At 39.0% G+C, this 26,789-nt stretch overlaps 1 protein-coding gene across 3 annotated transcripts in view; it reads right to left on the bottom strand.

Annotated features, from left to right (window-relative positions):
* Positions 1–1,946: 1,946 nt before the first annotated feature.
* The window catches only part of tmc6.L (transmembrane channel like 6 L homeolog), a 33,083-nt gene continuing 8,240 nt past the window's right edge, over positions 1,947–26,789 (bottom strand). For 2 of the 3 annotated variants that reach the window (XM_041575603.1, NM_001092183.1), the window contains 19 exon segments: positions 24,540–24,616; positions 22,089–22,166; positions 21,040–21,186; positions 19,115–19,220; positions 18,689–18,773; positions 18,232–18,486; positions 15,808–15,998; positions 15,493–15,637; positions 15,022–15,177; positions 14,567–14,739; positions 14,099–14,180; positions 9,315–9,412; positions 8,481–8,576; positions 6,444–6,519; positions 5,682–5,815; positions 5,067–5,243; positions 3,734–3,812; positions 2,682–2,774; positions 1,947–2,585 (listed from right to left, as the gene is read on the bottom strand). In XM_041575603.1, coding sequence (XP_041431537.1) covers positions 2,538–2,585; positions 2,682–2,774; positions 3,734–3,812; positions 5,067–5,243; positions 5,682–5,815; positions 6,444–6,519; positions 8,481–8,576; positions 9,315–9,412; positions 14,099–14,180; positions 14,567–14,739; positions 15,022–15,177; positions 15,493–15,637; positions 15,808–15,998; positions 18,232–18,486; positions 18,689–18,773; positions 19,115–19,220; positions 21,040–21,186; positions 22,089–22,166; positions 24,540–24,616 — 2,296 coding nt within the window. In that variant the 3' untranslated portion in view covers positions 1,947–2,537. 3 annotated transcript variants of the gene reach the window in all.

The raw sequence follows: 26,789 nt of genomic DNA, 5'->3' as shown, positions 1-26,789 counted from the left end.
ACGTGCGCTGCGTTTCATCCGACAGTATCGGGTCAAAACACATCATCTAGTCCTGCCCTAACACCTGACAGGAATTACATTGAAGAACATAAACCTGTCTATAACGCCTGACAGGAATTAACAACTAACAACCAACATCTGCAAATAATAAAAAATAAACACCAACTACAAATTGTCTCAGCAGTCTTCTCTTCATCCTAAAATTTACTTTAAAGGTAAACAAGCCCTTTAGACGCCCAAAGATTTATATTCTGGTCACTGACCATGAGAATTGCAACTATGTAGTTCTGTGTAATTCCAAGGGACAAATAAAAAAAGAAAAGGTAAATGAAAAAAAATGTAAATTTAAAAAAATAAGGTAAATTAAAAAAAAAAGGTAAATTAGAGACAGTTCTCCATTATTTAGACATCTGTCACAAGTGATATTCCTAAACTATACAGGGAGGAGAACCTCCTTCATCCTGTGTCTCACCACATGGGCTTAATCTGTGCAATGATATATATTTTATTTATTGCAGACATTGTTCTCCCAGTTAGTATTATTAATGCTAGATATACAAGTAGCGTTATATGTGTTGGGGTACTAGGTCTATAAAGTATGAGTGGGTGATAGTGTTCCCCATCTACGACAGACATTCCCTTCATGCAGTCCCTGTGGGGGGGAGGAGCTCCTTTATGAACAGGGGTGCCAAACTGGTTCCCTAATCCATAAAAAGGAGGGGAGTCCAATCTTTGTTCCAGATAGAGCCTTAGGCAAAGTTAGCCTTATTAAAGAATATTGTAATATGCCCCATTAACAAACATGAGAGAGTTAACATGGATAATGTTCTGCAGGGCTCAGCATTAGAGTGAGGAGGTATGTTCTGTATTTACAGGAGATTTTTTCTGAACATGTATTGTAGCATGGCAATATCGCTGCAGGTATGGGATCCATTATCTGGAAACCCATTTTCCAGAACCCCAGGTGCTGAGCATTCTGGATAACAGGTCCCATACTTATACTATGATTTTATCTGACTTGCACTACTGTGTGCCAGTGTTTATCTGGGTGCATCATGGGTGATTTGAAGCTTTGTGTATCAGATATGAACTTTCACTTGTTCTAGGTACCTAGGAAGTTGCTTTATGCAATCAGCTTGGGGTTGTAATGGGAATTTGGTGAAGTAACAGCAGAAATTCAAAAGCCACTAAAATATAAAATAAAACTAAACCGCATAAGTGCTCATAGGACCACTATGAGCAAAAGTTTTAGTTTTATTTCTTGGGTTTAGATTCCACTTTTGTGAACCATCCCTTGTTACTGAACCTTAGTTGGATGGTTTGAATTAGGGCCTAGAGATCCTCATAGTTGCTCTGGATGTAGACTTAAAGGGGTGGTTCACCTTTAAGCTAATTTTTAGTATTTATTTTTTTTATTTTTTAAAAAAAAAATGTTTTAATTTTTTGCCGTTTTCTTCTGACTGCTTCCAGCTTTCAAATGGGGGCTACTGACCACCATCTAAAAAACAAATGCTCTGTAAGGCTACAAATGTATTGTTATTGCTACTTTTTAATATTCATCCTTCTATTCAGGCCTCTCCTATTCATATTCCAGTCTCTTATTCAAATCAATACATTGTTACTAGGGTAAGGTGGACCCTAGCAAACAGATTACTGATGCTGCAAACTGGAGAGCTGCTGAATAAAAAGCTAAATAAATAAAAAACACAAATAATAAAAAATGAAAACCAATTGCAAATTAATTAATTAATAATAGGAACAGTTAACTGAATTAACCCTTTAAAACACAGATTGTAGTATTTATTGGTGAATATATACAAGACCAATCAATACTTGTGGTTCTACTACTGTTTTCTAATGCTCTGTACATATGTTATTAGTGTACAGCCTTAGAATGTTTGTATGTCAGTGTGAGCATTGCAACAGAAATATACAGACACATGAAAGTGTATTAAAGATTTATTGAAACAGGAAATATAAAAGGCAAAGATTCTCTGGCAGTTTAATACAGTCTTTCTTAACTTACGGGGGAACCAAAGTAAGCCAGTGATTTAGCTTTGTGACCCAAAAATTGCTTATGACTTTTACTATTTTCCACTGTAGGAAGAAGCATCACATTGTAGGGAATCATGAGGAGTCACCCATAAACAGTACAATGCATATTTTTTTTTTCGACCCATAGGTATAGAATCAGAGTGTTTCAGTAAATCACGCATATAGTCAAAAAACCCAATACTGTTTCATAAAAAATAGGTTCAGTAGTTATGTGAGCACACGTCGCTAGTAGTCATAACACAATAGGTGCAATGCTTCCATGAAGGCACATAGTGGGTAAAACAGTGTTTCACTATCCTAATTCGTAAGGCTCCAATACTTGTATCTGGATAGCAGGTACAGCGGGAATCCATATTTCCACTGTATATCCTACTCATCCCAGACTTGAATCTGGAGAGCAGGCATGAGCATTGCCCGCAAGCCTCCAACTCTTTAGCCTGGACAATATGCACGTATGGGAGGCAATTTTTCAGCGCAACCGTTCAGTCTTCTGCGAGCTGCTTATTGAGTTTTCCCTGGAATAAAGGAGCCTGCAAATGCACAAATGGAAAAGTTAGCACCCAATGTACATATCATACATGCAAATCAGTGACATAAGAACTTGAGGTATATAATAAGAGTCTGACCTTTCGTTGCTGAGAATGATGCTGGTTCTCTGTGCTCCTTTTCTCATAAAATGAATGAAGCCTGTTGATCAAAAACCGCTTGTCCTCTCCTTCCTGCAACCAGAGACAGCACATCATAATATGGAAAGCACTTTAAACGAAGGGACACTTGGAATAATGCCTAATCTCTCTCTCTCTCTCTATAAAATATATGGTGAATAAATTATGCCTATTGTTTTAAAATATAAATCACAAGGAGTTCCATGACCATATAAAACTACAAGGCCAAAGGTCCAGTGCTTTTAGAGAGGTCCTGGAACTCCAAGGTGACTTCTAATTGCCTCATATTTTACAACAGCGGGTACTTTATTTTTTATATTACACAGGTTTAAGTGAGTCACATGACCAAAATGACATAACTAAGCACCGATTATAAATTGTGACATGACTAAGCACCATTTATAACAAATGACATCACTAAGCACCTTTAAAACTATATAATTTACAGGATTTTTGTGGCTCGTGTATTATATATATTACCACAAGGAAGCTGGAGATGTTCAACAGGAGCCCTGCTTTTAGCAGTTTCTCATGACACAGCTTCCTACGACTTTTCTAAGGGTAGGACCACATGGACGTTTTCGGCACGATCCGACGCGCTGCTACAAGTCACATGCAACAGAAATAAGGTAAGAGATAGAATTGTTGGATGAAGCCTCAACGTTGATCCGACGCGACACGACTGTCGGATGCAGACGCAGCGTGCAGCATCTGCATCCGACAGTCGTGTCGGATCAATGCTGTGACTTCATCCGAAATGTCTATCTCTTACCTTATTTCTGTCGCATGTGACTTGTCGCAGGCGTTTTGTTGCATCGCTGAAAACATCCATGTAGTCCTACCCTAGACTGTGCTTAATAAGATACAGTATTTAAGGGGGCACAGTTACACTACTTGTTGGCATACCATGTACATCTTAATAAATTAAATTTCATGATGTTTTCCTATTTGCCAGTCATCATGGGTAATCACAGATATTAATCATAATAGAACCCCCCTTGCATGATACTCACGTTAGAGATCTGCTCCTTCAGAAGGTTTATAATTTTCCTCTGTCCATTCACTATTTGAATGTGGAAGTAAATTACAATCCTGGGGAAAAAAAATCACACATACGAATTCATCAATCATCAATCAATGCGAATTCATCATTATATAAATCATTTCTCTGAACAAAAATGAATCCTATTGAAAATGCCTAGGATCTTATCTACAGCAGGTCAGGAGTCAACAATTCAACTAATTGCTCTTCTAATAAAACCTACATATGAACGTGTGTACAAGGTAACGCATAGAGCTCTGGCATTTTTAGAGTAGTCTATCACATGTTTATGGTAGAAATAACAATGGTGTTTACCAGGGCCAGGAGCAATGACATAACTGTGAAATCACTGTACCCAACAGCAAATTTTTAGGACCCCCATTAACCAAACCTTGGGATGATCTGTTACACACACAAACATACTGAAAAACTCCAGCCTCCCAACTGTCTTCTCGAAAGTACAGATCATGTATTGCTTAGGTGTTTTTTTATCATTGGCATATATAAGCAGGTAGAGAAGCACCCATAACCTTCCATTCCTGCTCCCATATAATTATAAGTCTGACAATGGTAGTACAGGAATTGCATTTCTTATCTGGAAACCTGTTATCCAGAAAGCTCTGAATTACAGGAAGGCCATCTCGCATAGAGCATATTTTCAGTAAATAATTCTATCCTTTTTCTCTGTAATCATAAAAAAAAAAACTTGTACTTGATGGTAAGTAAGATTCATTAATCCATATTAGTGGCAAAAAGTGATGGGCGAATTTGCGCCGTTTCGCTTTGCCGGAAAATTTGCGTATTTCGCGCGAAATTCACAAACGGCGGAAAATTAGCGAAACAGCGATTTTTTTCGGGCAAATTTTCGTGGGCGTTTCACGAATTTATTCGCTGGCGGTGAATCGCGCAAATTCGCAGCGAATTCGCGCCTGGCAAATAAATTCGCCCATCACTAGTGGCAAAACAATCCTATTTGCTTTATTTAATGTTTACATTATTTGTAGCAGACAAGGTCTGCATTGCAGATAATACCTGTACCACCAGCTTGTAGCCTGAAAATAGTAGCTGCATCAGTTTAGTGCTTCTATGCCAGCTAAAATATTCTGATGGAAAACCACCTCATACATGTGTGAGATATTTATTATTATTTTATTATTAAATTCTTATTTCCCTTGACTCACTGCTACCTTGTCTCAACAACAATTTTGCTTGTGTGAATGCTTTTTTTTTTTTGACACTTGGTTTCATTAAGAAAGAACATTAACTAAGGACCCTCTGTAGGTTCTCCCTTCCCCTGATCTTACAGAAGGACTCCAGCTGCCAAGTACAAGAAGAATGTATTCTCCACAAGATAATGATGAATCCAGCTAACCCAGCCCAAGCCAGGATTAGATTTCTCCAGCTCCCGCATATAAAACTTCCCAGCTTCATACATTGAGGTTAGAGAGCGGAAGGGGCCACATATTCCTGATGGCTTCACCCTGATGGAGACAGACAGTAGCAAATTTAGGAAAACAGACACATGAAAATAGGAAAAAGTAAAAGTGCAAAAAAGATCTGATAAGGGAAAAGAAGCAGAGGAAAATAGAAAAGGATGAGCAAGGATACTAAGGATAATCTTCATATAGTGTCTATATTGTTCATTATTAGAGCTCGCTCATTTATACAATAATTCTTAATTATAAATTTTCCTCTAGAACTTTTCTAACATCAGGCAAGCTCCCACACGTACACCTTAGTGAATGCTAAGAAGTCTATGACCATCCATGGACATGATGAGAGATAGAATTCATAATGTAGTAATGAATTTTGGCTAGCTACACCAGTAAGTGCCATGCTGAAAGACTTAGTTGCCCATACAGCCCCCTCTTACTAATGTTTCATCTCACATACATTTTTTTCCTGGTGGCAATACTTACGACCAGACAGTGTAGGAAAAGAATACAGAGGCTCCCAGGAAGGAAGGGAAGCAGAGCAAAGTAAGAAAGGCGGTGTTCATATGAGAAGCTCTCCAAGGTTTGGTGGGAGACCTGCAATTTCTCATCAGACTGGCCTGTGAGAAGGAAACAAATCAATTTTAACTTTGAATAGGAAAATCCAAAGTCACTGTGGCAAACGTTTTTGTGGTTGCAAAAGTAATTTATTGGCTCAAAAGGTAGACATCAACTTGGCTATTATTTTTGTATTTCTGGCACGCAAACATTTTAAATGTGATTATATTTTTAAAGGATAATGTGGATGAAGCATTTTTAACTTATTTAAACATAATTCTTACTTGGGCCTGTATACAGACATTTTATTTTTGCTCTGCTCACTTATAACCATCCTTTGCACAATGTGGAGGCAGATTTAGAAAAAAAAAAAGAACTCTTCTCAAATGCTTATTTAAGAAAAAAAAACACGACAAAACGTCACATGCCAGAGAGAATATTATTGTGCCATTCATTTTGAATGAGGCTGAAAATCTCGAATGTTTTTATAAACTGGGAAAATAAATAAAGTTATTAGAGAACATCCCCATTGATTTCTATACAACCTTGCTTGCTTTTACTAGCAGAGTTTTTTCTTGCGACTTTTCACTGTGCTTTTCTTTAATAAATTCAGACTATTCAAGGTTTCGGGTAAAATAAAATAAAAAACAACTCGATATTTAACAAGTCAGCCCCATAGATGTTTCTCACCTTCTTTATGTAGAACAGGAGCAGAAGCTTCAGGACTTGCACAACTGGGAGAAGGGGACAAAAGAGTAACCCAAGCCTAAAGAAATGCAAAAAGAATGGCAAGAGCACTAGTAAATGGGATGTGAAGAGAGTCTTCTAAGTTCATACAGACCAAAGGTATCCACAGTGACAAAAAAAAAAACTTGTATCTTACTGAAGGGCAATGAAGAACAGAATAGGAGCAGTGCACACATTTCTGTTATAATGGAGCTTAAGGAGAAACAAACCCCTTGTTAAAAAACCTTGCCCCCCCTACCCACAAAGACCCCCCTCCCCCCCCCAGCCTAGCTGCTACCCTGGGCAAATGCCCCTAACTTTTTACTTACCCCTCTGTGCAGATTCAGGGATCGGAGTTCACAGCAGCCATCTTACGGGTCTCATGTCTTCTTCCAGCACGTCAGCAATTTCCGTCAATTTCAGCGCATGCACAGTTTTTGCGAACTGGAAAATTGCTCTAACTGTGCATACGCCGCCACGCCGGTCCCGTTGTCAGATTACAGAAGATGGCTGCCGTGAACTCCAATCCCTGAATATGCACCGAGGGGTAAGTAAAAAGTTAGGGGCATTTGCCCGGGTTAGCAGCTAGGCTGGGGGGGAGGAGTCTATGTCGGGTAGGGTTTTTTTTAAGAAGAGTTTTTTTTCTCCTTTAAAGGATAACTAACCCCTAAAAATGCATGTGGCTAAATATTCCATATATTATGTAATGAACTTAGTGAACCAGCCTAAAGTTTTAGCTTGTCAATAGCACCAATGATCAAGGACTTCAAACTTGTCACAGGGGGCTCTGAGCAGTTGTTGAGAAGCTAAGCTTAGGGGTCGTCACAAATTATCCAGAAGAAAATGAGGTTTGTCTGTAATACAAGCTGATGCTACAGGGCTGATTATTAAATTCTGATGCTAATTGCACTGGTTTCTGTGCTGCCATGTATTAATTATCTGTATTAATTACTAATCAGCCTTTTATTGTGACATCTATATTCTATGTGTACTGTATATTGTGAGTGGGTCCCTAAGCTCAGTAAGTGACAGCAGCACAGAGCTTGTGCAGTGAATCAGCAGAAAAGAAGATGGGGAGCTACTGGGGCATCTTTGGAGACACAGATCTTTACTGCTAAAGGGCTGTGGTTGCCTTGGACTGGCCTGGAACAGAAGCACAAAACATAATGTACAGCATTTCTACCTACTTCTTTGGTTAGGATTTCTTTGTCTAGAGAGTTTTGTTCTTTAAAAACAAAAATGTATGGTTTCACTCCTTTTCAGGGAGTCATGGACAGAGATATGCAAAATACTCTGTTATGTCCGTGTGGACATCTACAATTAACAATTTAATAGCACAGATACAACCATATAAACAAACTGGCAGACAGCCTGTTTCAATCTTTTTAGTTAATGCAAAATACTGGAACATGGCTTCTAAGCAGTAGGACTTGGAGAGTAACCAATGGAAAAAACTATCAAGGTCAGGGTGAGAAAAGGAGCTAAATGGTGCAAAAGAACCCTTCATAATACAAGTCATGTACTGAAAGCCTTCTGAAAGCAAAACTCGTATCTCTCATGCTATACATTTCACTACCTGAAATTCCATATGTTAAAATCTCTCACTTTTTGAATACAGTGCTGTGAGTTAGCATGGGGCTTGCGTGTCCCTTTTTTCCCAGAATGCTTCTACTACATGCCTTTGGTTATTTTCAGGCCTTTTCACCACAACTTTGATAATTTCTCATTTGGAAACATTTGACAGAAAAGAACCAAAGCTATAGGCCCAGAAACCAAGGCATACTGTTATTGCAGTACTTCACAGTGCACAAGATGAACTTCAAATTAATTTGCATAATAGGATCTATAATTCAGGTATTTATAATGCATATCTAAAATAACACTACCAAACATATGCTCAGTGGTGAATATCTGTTTCCTTGTTTCACACAAGAATCCGTTTTAGCTGTGAAGTGTAAAAACCTCTAGGTTAAACCACAGGATGACACAGGATTCTCTCACCAGGCCAAAGTCTGACTATATATCAGCTCAAGCACATTCCGAGCAATGTCAAATTCTGTCCGGCATCTCTTTTTGTATTTTTTCTCAAGGATGATCCTGTAAAAACAAATTGGGAAAGGAGCATGGATAAGTATACAGAAGTAGAGAAAAGATGATCACGGCAAAGCACGTTTAGTGAAGTTTCATGAAGGACACAACCCTGGGATCCATACACCAGCAATTGTAGGAAAAAGTATAGAAGCATTCTTCAACAAACCATACATTTCTCTCTTGATGGTAGTAGTACACATAGCAGCACAGTCGTCCCAATAGGCTTAATATTCCCTAGGACTGTGGCTGTAGACTGTGGTATACCAGCAGGGTCGGACTGGGGGGCCCGGGGCCCACCGGAACTGCTGGTCCAGGGCCCCCCTCCAGCCCCCTACTGTGATGTGCCGACTGTGTGAAGGCACCGCTCAGTGCGCATACATGAACGGTGCCAGGCGCATGCGCGAGCAGCGTCGCTCGGCGCGCATGCGCAGACTGTGCTATGCAGCGCCGAAAACTTTTTTCCCCCAAAAATTTAAATATCGGAGAGGGGGTCTGGCCCGACACTGTATACCAGACAGTGTCTGTAAGAGTCAGGATTACAGTCTTTGAGAAGCAATAGTGGCTGTGCAATAGCAAGTATCTTATGAATAAATGGTGCCTGTAACAGCTGGGAAGAGACCAGGGCTGTGGAATAGCACGTATGTATATAAGATAAACACCCTTTCTGACTCACCCTAAAACTAGCCCTGCAAACCATCTGAGAATGGCCAAGAGGATAAAATATTGCTATGAAAAAACACTTACCTCCAAAGAAACTCTCCAACCAGGGTATCTAACAGACTGAACAAAAGATCCATGATCACAAAGCGATACAATTCCTGCCCAACAAATGTCTCCCAGCACTGAAAGAAAACATCATGATACATAAGTCTCTGCTTAAACATGGTTCCCTGGGTGGCAAAACCTCAGCTCTTCCTATGTGCTAAAACTAGCTCCCTTGCAAAAGAACCCTACTGCTAAAACATCTGTCTACAAAACTCTCCCAGCACACCCATGGATGATTTTATTCCTCTACAAATACAGACACATACAGCTTAAAGGAGAACTAAAGCTCAACATGTGCAGTGTATGGCAAACTGATGTGAACTTTAAAGGCCATGAATCATTACGGTTATAGGGCTGTTGAACCTCTATTGTCAGGTCACCTGCGGAGGCCCAAGAAAAATATTTGTGGGGAGCCCATGTCTGCATAGTTAAGTCACTGAGTGTGCAGTAGCTTTTGCAAGCTTTGCAGTCCTGTGGTTATGACCCTATCACTTCTTCTTATTGATAGGCATTGGTTCTGTTTAAAGGGGTGGTTCCCCTTTAAGTAAACTTTTAATTTGTTATAGAATGGCTAGTTCTAATCAACTTTTCAATTGGACTTTATTTTTTCTTTCTTATAGTTTTTAAACTATTTGCCTTTTTTACTTCTGACCCTTTCCAGGAGTCAATGATCCTATCCAAAAAAAAACAAAAACAAAAAAAAAAACAAGTGCTCCGTGAGGCTACAAATAGAACAAGATTTTTGATACTCACCGTTAAATCTGTTTCTCTGTAGTCAAAAGGGGGACACGAGGAATGATGGGGTTAAGCTCCACCCTCCAGGAGACAGGACACTTGAATAATTAAGGGCCATGCCATACTCGGCTTAATCCCGTACACTGTGCTCACCAATCAGTTTGTCCCAAAAAACTTTAAACATGAACAATAACAAGTTAACTCTACCAGCAGAATTGTTAACCAGGGAATCATCCTGGACACGACCAACTGGTCAAGGCTTGTCCTGAGGGCGGGAAGCCGTGTCTCCCATTCAACTACAGAGAAACAGATTTAATGGTGAGTATGAAAAAATCGTGTATTCTCTGTAGTTTTAGGGGGACACAGGGAACGATGGGGACTTAACAACGCAGCCCCTAACAGCAGGATGGGTATGAGCCTAGTTGCTATGAATACGCTATTTGAGTATGGACTGCAGCACCTTGCACCTGAGTGAAGCCTCGGCAGAAGAAAATGGTTGATTGTAGATGACCAGGTAGCCACACTGCAGATCTGGTCCAGAGAGGCCGAGTTACGCACCTTTATTGCAATGTGAACAGTTATACTCTGGTTGGAAAGCAATAAGCGAACTTGACCTTTGATCTTGGTCGGTTTGTCTTGTGGGAGACATACTAGTCATGGTGTTGAATTCTAGACCTAAGAATGTCATCTGATGGCTGTGTTGGATTTTGACCAATTGATGGTCCAGCTGAACTTCTGAAGTAGTAGGATGGCCTGATCTCGATCCTTCCTTATTTTGTTCTCCAACCTGGCCTTGAGAAGGAGGTCGTCCAGATATGGGGTCACTAATTTCCCCTGTAACCGTAATGTTGCTGCTGTTACCCCCATCAGTTTGGTGAACACTCAGGGTGCTGATGATAGGCCAAACAGCAGTGCCACAAATTGGTAGTGACGATTCGCGAATGCAAATAATCGTAGGTGCCAGTGTTGAGGAGGCCATATTGGAACATGAAGGCATGCATCCTTGATGTCCAGTGACATCATTAGTTGTACTTGTTCTATCCCTCGGATCACCGATCAAAGGGTTTCCATTTTGGAACAAATGGACCGAATAAACTTGTTCAGTTGCTTGAGATCCAATACGGGTTTGAAGGATCCGCCTTTCTTCAAAACTATAAACAGATTGGAATAGAACCCTAAGAATCTCTCTCCAACGGTGGCACTGGTATGATTACTCCCGTTTGCTCCTTCCTGGTAACGCAGTCTAAAAAGGCCTGCGCCTTTCTTGGGTTTGATGGCACTCTACCTTCTGCCATTGAGAGGAACGTGATTGGCAATTAGGTGTATAGGTAACCCGGGAGTATGTAACCTTTAAGTCTGCTCTTCTGCACTGCCCCAACGGAAAAGCTTATACGCCTCACGCGCTGCACATGTTGCGTCTGTGGCTGCCAAGATGGCCATTTCCAATGATGCTCGCAAAAACTAAAATAGCGCAGGCTTTCCCCCTCCCTGCCGAGTCCAACCGGGCCCTCCACTGCTCTCCCTGCCGGTCGGAATGTGCTTATTCCTGGGCAGGTACTACCAGGCAGCGTCGTCTCTCCTTGGCTCCCTACTGTGGTTACTGCTGGATGGAGCTGGCGTCTAGACGGAGGCTCATGCAGGGCACGAGAGTGGGTGAGAGGTAGGGGGAACTGTAACAGAGTGCAATAAAGGGCCCTGTGCTACATACCTACTAGATGTCACCTTACTGGCCAGACCTTCTGCCCTCAGAGTGTGATGCAGGGAATGTCTGGGTGGTCGTTATAGCCACAATGGCTACAGAATTGACCTTCAGTGTAATCCTGCTCCTGGGGTCACCCAGGGTGCCAGCATGTGCTAACCGAAGAAAATCTCAAGGATGACATTGTCCGTCCTACTTAAACTGATTGGTGAGTACAGTGTACGTGGTTAAGACGAGTATGGCACGCCCCTTAATTATTATTCAAGTGTCCTGCCTCCTGGAGGGTGAAGCTTAAGCCCAATGTCCCCCTAAGACAACAGAGAAATTGTTAGTTACTTTTTATTTTTCATCTTTCTATTCAGGTCCTCTCCTTCATATTCCAGACTCATATTCAAATCAATGCATTGTTGTTAGGATAATTTGGACCCTAATTACCAGATTGCTGAAATTGCAAACTGGACAGTTGCTGAATAAAAAGCTAAATAACTCAAAAACCTGAAATAGTAAAAAATTCAAATATCCTTTTTGATACACATACAGGCAATTTGACTGTTATTCTGGTCAAATTGCACATGGCTGAACAGCTTCCTTCAGGTATTGGTCACATAAGCAATTATTTTTTATTCTTCAACAGCCTAAGTTCTATTAAAATGTGTTATTAAAAAGTATTATGTAAAGAGCTGAAAACTTCATTCCAGGGCTTGGGACACAAGTTATTTTTCTGTGTTGCAAATAGACAAAAAAAGAATACTAATCATTTTAAAAACACACAAAATAATAAGGAACAACTAAAAAGTTGATTTGAATGGGTGCACGTGTAACATACTAGAAGTTAATTATAAGAGAATGTGTAAGCTCTCGTGGGCTCTGACCTCATGTCTCTATTTGTATATTTCTTCCATCATTCATAACTGTTTAAATTCTGTCATATTATCTGTGTTCTCTATTATAAATAGAATAGACTGCAGAATATGCTGGTGCTTTTTAAATACATAATACTGTGCTGATTCCCTGTGCCTTCTATAAATAAACGTAAATTGAACAGCTGGATTGATATTAAGGTCCCGGCCAATCTCCAGTGTATGGATTTGTAAGAGTTATAACAAACAAGGGAAAGTTGTGCTCACCACTAATTTTTAAAAACATTAAGCGGGGGTGCAATGAGGTTGGGACCACAAAATTCACATAGACAAATACAAGAGATCCTCTGCACTCAACCCATTATAAATATATTAATAACATGAAACATTTTGTGCCTTAAGCTACTAAAAATGCCTTACCCTTTAAATAAAACAGGGATTGTTTGTCCATATACTGCAATATATTTAAGATGGCCAACTACGTCAGTCATCCCTGGGGTGTCCAGTCCTACACTCAACTTGCACATGATTCATTAAGAATTCAATTGCTTAATGATACAAAGGGACTAAGTTTTACCCACAACTTACTTGCTGCTTTTAAAGTAAAACTCCCAAACTTGGTTGACTTTATAATGAAGCAATTGAATTCTTAATGAATAAGATGGAAGTTGAGTGTAGGACTGGCCACCCCGGGGATGACTTTAATTTAGTTGGCCAGCTTAAATATATTGCAATATATGGACAAATTATCCCTGTTTTGTTTAAAGGTAAAGCATTTTTAGTAGCTTAAAGTGGACCTGTCACCCAGACACAAAAATCTGTATAATAAAAGTCCTTTTTAAATTAAACATGAAATCCAATTTCTATTTTTTATTAAAGCATTCATAGCTGTTGTAAGCTCATTTAAACATCTCAGCTGTCAATCAAATATTGTCTGCCCCTCCTCTATGCCTGGGCATAGAGGAGGGCCAGACAATTACTTTCACTTTCCATTCAGCACTTCCTAGATGTCACTGCTCTCCACATATTCCCTCGTTCTCTTTACCATTTAATTGTGTAGCCAGGACATGGGAATGGACATGGGGTCCCCGATTCTGGTGCACAAACAAGATTCTGAGATGATGCAAGGCTTGCCTTAATAACAGTGTCCACGAAATGGCTCCTACCTATTTGCTATAATTATGATTTCCTAGACTGAAGGAAACAAGATTCAAATAATTTATATAGTGTAATTAAAGTTAATTTTGCTTGACTAATGTGATAAAATAGGATTTTGAATAATTTTTTTGATAACGGGTTGAGTGCAGAGGACCTCTTGTATTTGTCTATGTGGATTTGTAAGAGGACATTGATACAATATTGCTTGGCCAAACAAGTTGGAAATTGGTTCAGTGAAATTGTTGTTTAAATTATACTAAGAAAGTGTTCAGCAGAAAAGTAATTATACAACTTGTATAAACAGGACTTACCTTATACTCCAGAAATTTTGTCTTCCGCATCAGCCAGTGGTAACACATAACACCAAGGACAACAATCTTCAGGATAAGGTTCCTAAGGCATTCAACATGCATATGGAAGAAAATTACAGATGAATGAATCACAGTTAGTTTTATGATACAATGGATCTCCTTTACGAGAATAAGGGCATCTTTTGTATATGTTAATATTAGTACTTTTGTCAAACTGCCATACCGCAAGTAACCATGTAAAGATCAACACAGCATAGGTGAAACAGCTGACTGGAAACATAGTTTCTATAGCACTGGCAATATAGTCCACTACAGACAGTGCTGTAGCTTTAAAATGTGATTTGGTGCGTGTTTGTGCTGCCAGCACAAACACGCACCCAAATTGTTTTTAAAAGCAACCACTTTTTTTTTTCTCTTGAACTTGAAAATTCATTAGTTAATAAATTATTCTCTCCATGTTGCACTGACCTGCAGATGGCAACATAAACCTCTAGCATAGGAGAGTCTAGCTTCTCCCACAATCCTAGAGCGTGGTACATGTATGGCAGCAGCAGATTGCACACAGACACAGCCAGTGGCAGTGGGAGGAGCATCGCCTCCACCTCTGGTTCTCCACCTCTTTTTACTCGAGCCCGATGATCCTGCAGAAAATTCGACAATATAATTTTCATATGGCTCTCCCAACATATGTTACATAATTACAGTACAATTAAATAAACAAGGTGCACTGGAAGGGTATCAGACATAAAATTAAATAAACCAACTATCTCATAGGTTCTGTTTTTGGTCAATCAGAGCTTCAGTCTAATAGAGGACCACAGGAACACATCCCTTTATAAAATGTTTAGTGATTGCAGCACTGTTTGTTAATGTAGTGGGTACAGATTTTGCACTGGGGCCATAGAATAGTCTAAATATTTTACCTTGTGTAGATGTTCTGACAGCAGATATACAACTACTGCAGCCCCAAGCCAGCTCCCTAAACACAATGCCCAGGAGAGCATGAGAATGAAAAGACCCTTCAGTTGCTTCTTTAAGAGAGTTGGACGGTCACTTTGTAGTCTTTCACTGAGCATTTCCTAATAACATAAGTCACCAAATCATTACATAAACAAACAGCTAGGGAAACATGATTTATACATTGCTTATTCAAACTAATCTAGAACTCTTTGGGTAATTACAGACAGGATATTTTGGATCTGTGAAAATCCAATCTTACATATTTTGTGCAATTACTTTACCTGCATCGATTTGCACTGCCAATAATGGGAAAGCAATTTTTGAGGTGTTCTGCAGCAGCAGCAATAAAATGCCCCATCTGCCATATACCCATAGAAAAAAACAATTTGATAGCTTGCAATCTATGTTGATGCAATTGCAAAAAAATTAATTACCTTTAGCTGCATGTGTATATTTTCTCGCTGTCTCTGTACAGATCGATTCTGAGTAACTTTAAAATCCCATGAACTGAATACTTTGACAGCCATAACTCCACGGAAGAGTCCCACACGGAAGCTATCCCCAAAAGAGCATGACATCCTGAGGAAGGAAGAAGGAATGAGAGAAAGTGTACATGAATGAGTAATATCAGGGATTAGAAGGGATAGAAAATGTGCTGATAAATTATAAATGGGAAGAAAACATAGATTGTGGGTGAAAGACAAACTAAGACGAGAAACAAGGGGATGCCAGAAAACTGGACTGAATACCTGTAAACTAGGATAATGCAAGTGCTCACAAATGCAGTTCCAATTGTAAACAAGTACGCAAGTGGCATGTGGTAGGGAAACCAGGCCCTGCCTGCAGGACAGGCTGTAATGTTAAATCCAGAGGAACAATTCTCATTCAGAGTAAGGTTGCTATAATACCCATAGTACATGGGAGTACTGGAGAAATAGCCCTGAGGGAAAAAAGGTGGAACAAGACAGAGGATGATTAAGATAAGACATTCACATTTAAAAAAAAAAAAAAGTTAAATCTACCTACACCTAAAGTATATCTCCACCTCATCACCTAAGAATAATAAACCTGGGTGCATATATAAAGATTATAAACAATTATTTTTGTCAGTACCGTGAGCAGTGTTTGTACATTCATAGTCCAGGTTGGCAAAAGTATGTGAACTCATGTGTTCAGTCAGAAGAACTAACTTCCACCAGATGTTTCCTGTACCAGTAGACTTGCACATTGTTTAGGAAAGGTTTTAGACCACTTTTTCAAAAAAATGTACAGTTTATCAATATTTCTAGGACTGCTTGCATGAACAGCTCTTGTCAAATCATGGCAAAGCATCTGGCTTGAGGTCTGTATTGGAACCTACAACAGAAGACTTCGGCACACGGGTTAATTTGCTGAACGGGGATAACTCCTGTTCATGAGGTCAACTACTGCCTCATCTATGAACAAAGTTCCTGAAAATTGTTGTCAGGAAGCTCTTCTGCAAACTTGAGTAACACATTTAGCAATGTATATTGTTTCGGAAAGGAGTGGCTGCCTCTGTTATGGTTTTTAATTAAGACTATTCTTGTTGCATTTCTAATAGTGGACATAACACAGGGGTTTTTTTTCACCTCTTTCAGCACTGCAGGTTGTACTCTTGTTGTGCTCTAAGCAGAACAACCACTGCTAGGGAGAGCAGCAACAGCACTGAATATTCTGAATTTGTAAAAAAAAAAAAATTGTCTTACCCTGAATTTATTAACCTACATGTGTAAGAAATTGCCATCTTGGTTTTGACATTATATGTTTTACCCAAACTATGATAATGTATACATAAAGGAGACATAGGATAAATGAAAAAACCCTAATTTTGTAGGCAATTATAAGTAATATATGGTGTTGCTTTAACATGGTGCTAAAAATTAATATTATCTTTAAAAATCGCCCCTTTATTAGTGCTCCCTACAGATGTTCTATGGTCCCTGTCTGGGTTTCAAATGAGGGCTAGGTGTGTCCTAACGGTCCCTACCAGAAGCAGTAGGAGGGGGGACAGCCAATCAGAGCCCTGCAGTCACAAAAGCACAGACAGGCTTCAGTTCCCTAGCAGGACCTGCTAGCTGCGGATTGGTTCCTGTTCTACAGTGCAGTGAGCTGAGTGCCCCTGACTCCCCTGCACAGCCTGGGAATTTAGGGAGCAGGAAGAGGAAGAGAAGGGAGGGATTATTAGGAAATATTCAATAAATCAGCTCTATCCCCCTTCTATTTTGGTAAAAATAATGTAGCTGTATCATGTTTATAACTGTAAATATTGTAACTATTGTTTTAGTCTAAGTGTAATTGTTTAATTGTCCTAACAATTAATTTACCATTCAAAGTACATTTTACTATACACTGATTGGAGTGGATTCTTTGTCTGCTTGCTCAAAAGAACCGTAGAGGTATATTATTATTTATATATTATAATCTTACACATGCCTTTGAAAATGCTTTCATAGAGCTTTATTCCTACACTTCTTTTAAACATTAAATAAACCAAATAGGATTGTTTTGCCTCCAATAAAGATTTGTTATATCTGTACAAGGTACTGTTTTATTATTACAGAGGGAAACTAAACTATTTGTTTAAAATGTATAGCAGATGGCCTTCCCATACGTCAGAGCTTGCTGGATAATGGATAAGGAATCCCTTAACAGTATATTGTTATTGAAAATGATTCTTGTCCTACAAGTTCAACTCTTTGCCAATTCAGCACCCAGGAACAGATTTATCAAGGGTCGAATTTCAAATTCATGGGAGTTTTTTAAATTCGACCAATCGAAAATTATTAAAAAATGGAATTTTCTAAACTCGGGTGAATAGGATGGACTCGAAAACTCGAATTGAATTAGAATCAAATTCAATATCAATTTTAAAAACTTGGTTCAAATTTGTTTCTCCAAAAAAAAAGGCAGCAAACCACTCCCAAATTGAACGCTGGACATCTCCCATTGACTAAAACAGCAATGTGGCAGGTTTTAGGTGGCGAATAGTCGAATTCGAGTTCTAATTTATATAGTCGAATCGTTTGATTCTAGTTTAATTTTCACTTCGACCCTTGATAAATCTGCCCATTAATTGTGAGAACAATATACAGTAGTAAATAACTAGAGGAACTTTCAACTGATCTGACAAAGTACATTTAGAAGATACTTACAGCTCCTGTGAGCAGTTCTAGGCCAGTGAATACACGCAAATTGGCTATGCTTAGTGGATGCACAGCTTGCGGAATTACAATGAATAGGATGCAAAGAAAGCACAAGAAGATATTGAATTCTAGAAGAGTCTTCAGGAAGACAAAATATGAAAGGACACTAGATCCAAAGCGTCCACCAATTTGCTTCAGTGCCACATGCCATGGTCGCAGAGAGAGGAACACAGAGAGGGAGAAGATCCAGCACCGGTGAATACCCTTGTGGAAGAAGAACACCAAATGGTTTTTTCCTGTATTATAACATATATCTAGAATTGATAAAAGAGCTCTGCAAAGTATAATGTCATGCAACAATTTAACTATTGTCTAAGCGGAACAGACCCATGGTATGCAGCCTGAAAAAGAGGGGCTTTGGCTGTTCACATTTCTGTATTACTATCCTAATTACATAAGTACGTACCATTGCTATATCATCTCTCAGCTGACTGCAGCAAGGGTTGACATTTCTTTGTCGCCATAATCTACCAGGATCATTTATACACTGCCTGACAGATATAAGTAAATATTAGGGGACAAGCAGTCAAGTGATGAAAGAGTTGTAGAAACAGTAGTTTGTTACTAGGGATGCAACGAATCCAGGATTCGATTTGGATTCGGCCTTTTTCAGCAGGATTCGGCCGAATCCTTCTGCCCATCGTCACAAAACAAGGTAAACAAGGTAACAAGTAAAAAATGTTTTCCCCTTACCAACCCTAATTTGCATATGCATTTGGTCCGGTATTCGACCAAATCTTTCGCAAAGGATTCGGCCGAATCCAAAATAGTGGATTCGGTGCATCCCTATTTGTTACATATGTTAAAAAAAAAAATAATGTTAAAAACCCACCGTAGCTCCCTTTTTACATTCAGACTCAGAGGAAGGCTCTTTAGGAGGCGGCTTCTATTGGTTCCTGATGTTGTCTGAAGCTCGGATACTAACAGCCTTTGTTGTTCTGCAGAGAGAAACTTAATTGGGGTGAACAGAAATGCAACTTTGACTGCTGCGAGGCCAAGACTGGCAATCTGTGGATTCTGGCAAATGCTGCTGTAAGGTGCCATAGGCAGTCACTATGTATTGGGCTAGTGAGTGACTGTTTTGGTGTTTTTGAAATTTCAGGGCCTATTTTGAATGCAAGTTTGAACCTGACTTCTGCAGCCCATCTATCATTTAATATCAACACTAGTTATTGTCTTGCTATAGATTCATAAACTGATGTAAGATTTTATGTTAAAGGGGAACTCCGGCTTCCAAACCAAAATTTGATAAAGAGGTCCACATAACACAGACACCCTTAATATATCCATCACAGTTACCTGTTTCTTTAAAAAGTATGAATAAATGCCATCTTTTATATGCCGAAAACCAGCTGTTTTAAGAAGAAATAAAGCCTGTCTATAGAAGTAGCTAGAAATGTTGTACATTATGTTTTGTGCTTCTGTACCAGCCCAAGGCAACCACAGCCCTTTAGCTGGGAAGATCTGTATCTCCAAAGATGCCCCAGTAGTTCCCCATCTTCTTTTCTGCTGATTCACTGCACATGCTCTGTGCTGCTGTCAATTACTGAGCTTAGGGACCCACTCACAATATACAGTACACATAGAATAGAAATGTTACAATATAAGGCGGATTAGTAATTAATACAGTTAATTGCTACATGGCAGCACAGAAACCAGTGCAATTAGCATCAGAAATTAATAATCAGCCCTGTAGCATCAACTTATATTACAGGCCAACCTCATTTTCTGCTGGATAATTAGTTACGACCCCTAAGCTTAGCTTCTCAACAGCTGCTCAGAGCCCACTGAGCATGTGAGTGTCACAGACACTTTCCAAGATGGTGACCCCCTGTGACAAGTTTGAAGTCCTGGATCAACTTCAATATATTAAGGTAGCAAATCATGTTTCGGGGGTACTTGCTGCCCGAAACATGTTGTGTGAAAGGCACAATAAAGATTGAATAGCAGTTATTCTGCTTTTTGCTGTTTTTCCTTGATTTGCTACCTTAATATATTGAAGTTAACCCTGTGGTTGCCTGTGACGGAGCACCAGTGCGAATCAGGAATATCCAACCAATGCTGGGTGCATGCGTGTTACCTTCGAATGTGAAGTCCTGGATCATTGCTGCTATTGACAAGCTGAAACTTTAGGCTGGTGCAATAAGTTCAGTATATAAAATATGGCATTTTTAGCCACATTTATTTTTAGGGTTTCTCTTTCTGCATCATTTGAAATCCAGGCAGGGAAGGAGGGACTAAAACACTGATGTTACAAATTGCAACAACTACTCCACAGCTTACAGACAGCATGCATGAAGTACATAACCCACAATGCATTGCACTGTGATGTTCCTTTCCTTATTGAAATCATGTGTGCAGGGAATTGTGAGTTTTGGTGGATGCCGAGGACAGCTGGCTGTTGATATAAAGTAACAATAGTCAGCCATATCAGCAAAGTAGTCCGAGAGATCAGCAGGGGACTAGGCTTAGGGAACCGTCAGAAACCATTAAAAATCATGAAAAGTCTGCATATTTTTTAAATGATGTATATTGCAAAGTAGCTAGAAATTACTTTTCAAAAAGCTTAAGTTATGTTTTTGTGGAGTTTCCCTTTAATAAATTTGGCCTTTAGAGGAATATTAAAAAAAATAAAATAAATTCATGAAAAGTGTTTTAGACCCTACATCTGTACCATACACTTTACTCTCTCAGGCTGTAATGTAGCTGTTTTACTCTCACTACTACAAACCATATTCACACTATATAATCCCTTACCCTCCTGTGCATCAGAAACGTCATCTCTAAGTCTCAGACTGGGCCTTGCGCTGCGCTGTAAGCTGTAAACAGATGGACGTTTCCTTCCTCGTCGCCTTCTCATGGTGCGATTATAGTACTCTGACAGCATGGCCCCCTGGGAGCGCCCTGTATTTTGGAAGGAAAGAATATCAGGGTAAAAATGAAAAGATTCTGCCATCCAGTGGTCTGGACGTTACATATGCCTAGACTATTCTATACAGGCAAAATAATAGAACATATTAATTAAAAACATGAAGGATAAGTCTGTGATATTATTCTGAACTCCACAGACATACAATATAAGAAATATTTTCCCAGTGTCAGCCCATGTATGATAGGCTCTACTTCTTAAAAACAAAGGTTAGACACACAGAACGGCATAGAAATCCACAGACAGATGCAAGAACATAATGAGCTGCACATCAGTACTGGAGTATTAAAGACGACAATATTTTCTTTCTCAGCTGTTACTGCTCAGTGCCAAAGTATGTAGATCCTTGATCCAGCAAGTAGTATATATATATATATATATCTACACACACACACAGAGGTGGCATGGACAGGCCAATGCTATCAAAGGGATTGCTCACCTTTAAATTAACTTTTAGTATGATATAGAGAGTGGTATTCTGACACAATTTGCAATTGGTTTTCATTTTTTATTATTTGTGGTTTTTGAGCTTTTCAGTTTTCAATTTCAACAATCTGGTTACTAGGTCCAAATTACCCTAGCAACCATGCATTGATTTGAATAAGATACAGGAATATGAATAGGGCCTGAATAGACATATAAGCAATAAAAAGTAGCAATAACAATACATTTGTACAGAGCATTTTTTTGTAGATGGGGTCAGTGACCTCCATTTGAAAGCTGAAAAGAGATAGAAGAAGGAAAATTATTCAAAAACTGTAAAAAAATTAATTAATGAAGACCAATTTAAAAATTTGCTTAGAATTAGCCAGTCTATTACATATTACAATTAAGCTTAAAGGCGTTCCACCTCTTTAAATAGTCAACCTTAACTCACCAATTGTTCTGCTTGGCATGTTTGCCAGAATTTTCATGGTGGCTGTAAGATGGTCATCTTGCTTGTAAAAGGCAGCATCTACCAGAGATATAAATCAATGATAATTGCAAATTCAAAAATAAGTTCAAATACTTTATGGTAACATAAAATGAAAGGAGATTGTTGGTAGCATAAAAATCCTATATTTAGAACGTAAAGCCCCACATTGGATAATATTTTATGCCCAATTTTATGTGTAGCATGGGCATGTAGGGCCACCAAGTGTATGTTTTGTCAGGTTGTGGATTGTGAGAAGTATCTTAAATACCCAGCTTCTGGTTAAACACACCGTATAAGGGGTCCCTACTTCCAAACATATTTCAGCAGCACTCCATACCTCCCAACAGTCCCTTTTTCGGAGGGACAGTCCCTCTTTTGACAGCTCAACCTGCAGTACCTCATTTGTACTGGAAAGTCCCTCTTTTCTCTGCACTGAAGAGCCAGAAAAAGAAACAAAGTTTCTCACTTAATTGGCTTTTAGCAGAGCCCAGAGCAGCTACCAGGTGCAAATAAGATACTTTGTAAAAATTTTGAGACACAAAAACACAGTTTAGATAAGGAGAAATATTTTAAAACTTTCATAACCTGCCAAATTTTGTAAAACAAACATGGTAATTAGGGGGGTGTGGTCAAAAAATTGCTGCGCTACGTGCGGAAAAAAAAATGTTGTCCCTCTTTTTACTTCCAAAATGTTGGGAGGTATGAGCACTCAGATATAGTGAAAATTCGATTTATTTGTGCAACAGGTGAAGCTTCACCTGTTGCACAAATAAATTAAAGTTTCACTATATCGGAGTGCTGCTGAAATATGTTTGGAAGTGTGGATCGGACCTGAGCAGACAGAGTCACAAAAAGAGCAAAAGCAGCAAGGATTGTGTACCACTGCTTTGTGTGTTTGAGTATAAGGGGTCCCATTACCTGTAACATTACATTTGTTCAATATGTGAATTGAAAGGATATAGAGCATGTTGCCAGAATTAAACAGAGCATAGGTTTTTCAGTAGACAGGCACTTTGCTTTGAGCACAATAGCAGGTAAGGCAAGATTGTGTCTCCAGGTCAATACAGGTATGGGATCAGTTATCAAGAAACACATTATCCAGAAAGCTCCAAATTACAGAAAGGCCATCTCCCATAGGCTCCCTTTTATCCAAATTTTTAAAAATGATTTCCCTTTTCTCTGTAATAATAAAACAGTACCTTGTGCTTTATCCAAACTAAGACAATTAATCCTTATTGAAAGCAAAACCAGCCTATTGGGTTTATTTCATGTTAAAATGATTTTCTAATAGACTTAAGGTATGGAAATCCAAAATACGAAATTATCTGTTACCAGGAAAGCCCCAGGTCCCAAGAATTCTGGATAACAGGTCCCATATCTGTTCTGTTGATTTTAAACAATTGAGAGGTCTTCTGGATTTTCTGACTGTGAACCTGAGTACCTCAGAGTTAGGTGAAAGTTGGGATGTGTATTAATTTTGGTGATTGTAACAAAATTTTTTTTAAACTATGTGTTTTTTGGGACTATCACTATTGGCAGATTTTGAGATGTAAATGCTGCCATGTGATATTTAACCAAGCTGTGTGAGAGTTTGCCTATGATAAGGGACCTATGTGTTCAAAATACATCAGGGTTTTCCCTTAGCTTTTGCTATGTCATGACCTTCAAGAAATTTTCAAACTGCCTGAATTTTTCTTTTTTGGATTATTTTAAATGTGGACCATAGAAGGAGCTGATTTCTATGGCATCCATCTGGAAACTAAATATCCAGATATCTACAAAATACAGGAAAGCCATCTAGCATACAGTACATTTTAAACAAATACAGATATGGGATCTGTTATCCAGAAACCCATTATCCAGAAAGCTCCAAATTACTGAAAGGACACCTTCCATAGATTCCATTTTATCCAAATAATCCACATTTTTAATTCCCTTTAATTCTGTAATAATAAAACAGTACCTTGTACTTGATCAAGACTAAGATATAATTAATTCTTATTGGAAGCAAAGCCAGAATGATCCATTATCCAGAAAACCCCAGGTCCTGAGAATTTTGCATAACCAGTTCCATACCTGCAACTGTTTCCTTTTTCTATGTAATAATAAAACATTAAGGTATGTGATCCTAACTATTGAGTTTATTTAATGTTTTAAGTTATTTTTAGTAGACGAATAAGGTTATCCAAATTTCAGAAAAATCTGGAAAACCACAGGTTCCAAGAAGTATAACAATCGCAGGAAATTCTTATAAGTGGCTTTAGGCTCAGATTTGATGGATATTGGTTACACAGAGACATATTGTGACTTCAAGGCTTGCAGATGTAACCCTCAGTAACATGTACTTTTGGATTTGTATCTCAGAAAAACAAACAATAGCCACAAAGTGCATGTGAATCTTATAATGGTTACCTGGGTCAACGTTATGTTGCTGTGGCCCAAGTCTTGTTTCATGTTCTTCTTCATCTTCAAGAGTGGTGCGAGCTGGGCTGTAAGCAAGCAAAAAAAAAAAAACTTTTAGTTTAGTAACAAAGTACTTATTCTGTACTGTATCATTAAGACTTTTACATAAATTTTTCCTCATGAAATACATTACTTTGCTATAAAACTAACAAAAACTGATACAACACTTATACATTGGTTACATATTGCTTGTATCTAGGGCTGCCACCTTTTCTGAAAAATGTTACCGGCCAGTGGGGGGAACGGGAACAAAAGGGGTGGTCTGTGACGCAAAAGGGGACAGAGCCACATAACCGTGATGCAAAAGGAGCCCCCTTTTGCATCACGGTTATGTGGCTCCGTCCCCTTTTGCAACATCACGTGATGGCCAGAAGGCTGAAAAAAAGTTAAGTTCTGAGCGAACTGGGGCGGGCCAAGGCCTTTTTTTAAGGGTATTACTGGCATTTAAATTGCCGGTAAATTTGTAATACCAGCCCCGGTAGGTGTTTTACCAGCTAGGCTGGTAAAATACCGGCCGGGTGGTAACCCTACTTGTATCCAATCTCAGTCCCTTTCAGTAGATCACAGCACACTACAAAGAAAGAAAGTAGCCTGTGAAGCCCATGTAAACCCTACTGACTATTGGAGGCTACTTTCTTTGCGATTGGAGGCCATTTTTTGTTGTTTGTAGTGTGCTGTAATCTACAAAATGGGACCAAATAGTGGAGATCCATTGTGTAAAACGTATATATTTTACTATGCCACCTGACTGCTCCAAGTTATATTATAGAACCTGAATAAAAAGGCATACATGACTGACGCAGAGGGGAACTGGCTATAAGTGCAACTAAAGGTAGGCAGGAGGCCCTTGCCTTGCCTGCTTTATTTTTGCCTAAAAGGAGCACGGCCTGGGGAATGAACCTAGCGACTAATATACTGGAATCCCCAGTGAATTTAGGTTTACTTGTGATCTCTTAAAGAAAAAGTTAACATTCAGAATGAATACTTAACCTACTGATTTATATCATACGTGACCACTTGCATATATATCAATAAACACTGCAATTTTACATCTTTTGTGTTGAGCCCCTATTTTGTGATGTTCGGTGTGTCACTGACTAATCACCAGACAGGAAATAATGCATGTTCTAACAGAATCAGAAAGACTTGTGGGTGTAAAATATACATCTCTCTCTCTCTATCTATTTTGTTCCCTTCCTGTTGTTCTGCTTTTGGGGGGGGGAGTGATATCACTGCAGCTTGCAGAGCAGCAGTTAAGAGTAACTGAAGTTTATCAGAGCACTACTTACGAGGATGAGGGCACCTGGGCAACTACAAACTTATAAATATAAAATCTCTTTTCTCTTTTGAAAAAATGATTTAAATGCAGGATTCTGCTGGAGGATTGATATTAACTGATACATTTTGTAAAAAAAAGACAAAGTAAAATTGCAGTATTCTACACTGAATTATCCAATAGCACATACTACTGGAAAACATCTTTCTCCCGGCCAAAGCTGATATCCCAAAAATCACAATTCCAGTTAACAACTCTGCCTCTTTTTCCACTTCTCAGGCATTGTGCATTGGGGTTATTTTTAATTCTGCCCTACACTTCACATTACCAATCAATAACTAAATCATGGCACTTTAACCCACAAATCATCTCCAAAATATCCACAATCCAAAATATCCAAAATGCCAACAAAATTCGAATTCACTCTCTAATGATTTCATGTATTGACAGCTACAACGCTGTATTGATTGGCCTACCACTCACGAAACTGTGACCACTCCAGTCCATAGTCATTGCAGCTGCCAGGCTCATACACCTCAATAACTGCTCTTTCTATTCCATTCCATTCTGCTAATTCCTACACCGATTTCTGCTAGCATAAGAATACAATTCTACCAACTCAGAGCTCAGCCCGCCCTTTCTCTTATGAACAAGTATTGAGCAACATTCTCTTTATGCTCTTTTAAAGGGGTTGTTCATCTTTAAATTAACTTTTAGTATGATGTAGAGCAGTGATCACCAACCAGTAGCTCGTGAGCAACATGCTGCTCCCCAACCCCTTGGATGTTGCTCCCAGTGACTTCTAAGCAGGTGCTTATTTTTGAATTCCAGGCTTGGAGGAAACTTTTGGTTGCATAAAAAACAGTTGTATTGCCAAATAGAGCTTTCTGTAGGCTGCCAGTCCACATAGGGGCTACCAAATA

This window comes from Xenopus laevis, chromosome 9_10L, assembly GCF_017654675.1.
Source record: "Xenopus laevis strain J_2021 chromosome 9_10L, Xenopus_laevis_v10.1, whole genome shotgun sequence".
NCBI lineage: Eukaryota > Metazoa > Chordata > Amphibia > Anura > Pipidae > Xenopus > Xenopus laevis.
This window is presented reverse-complemented; position numbering and strand designations above follow the sequence as displayed.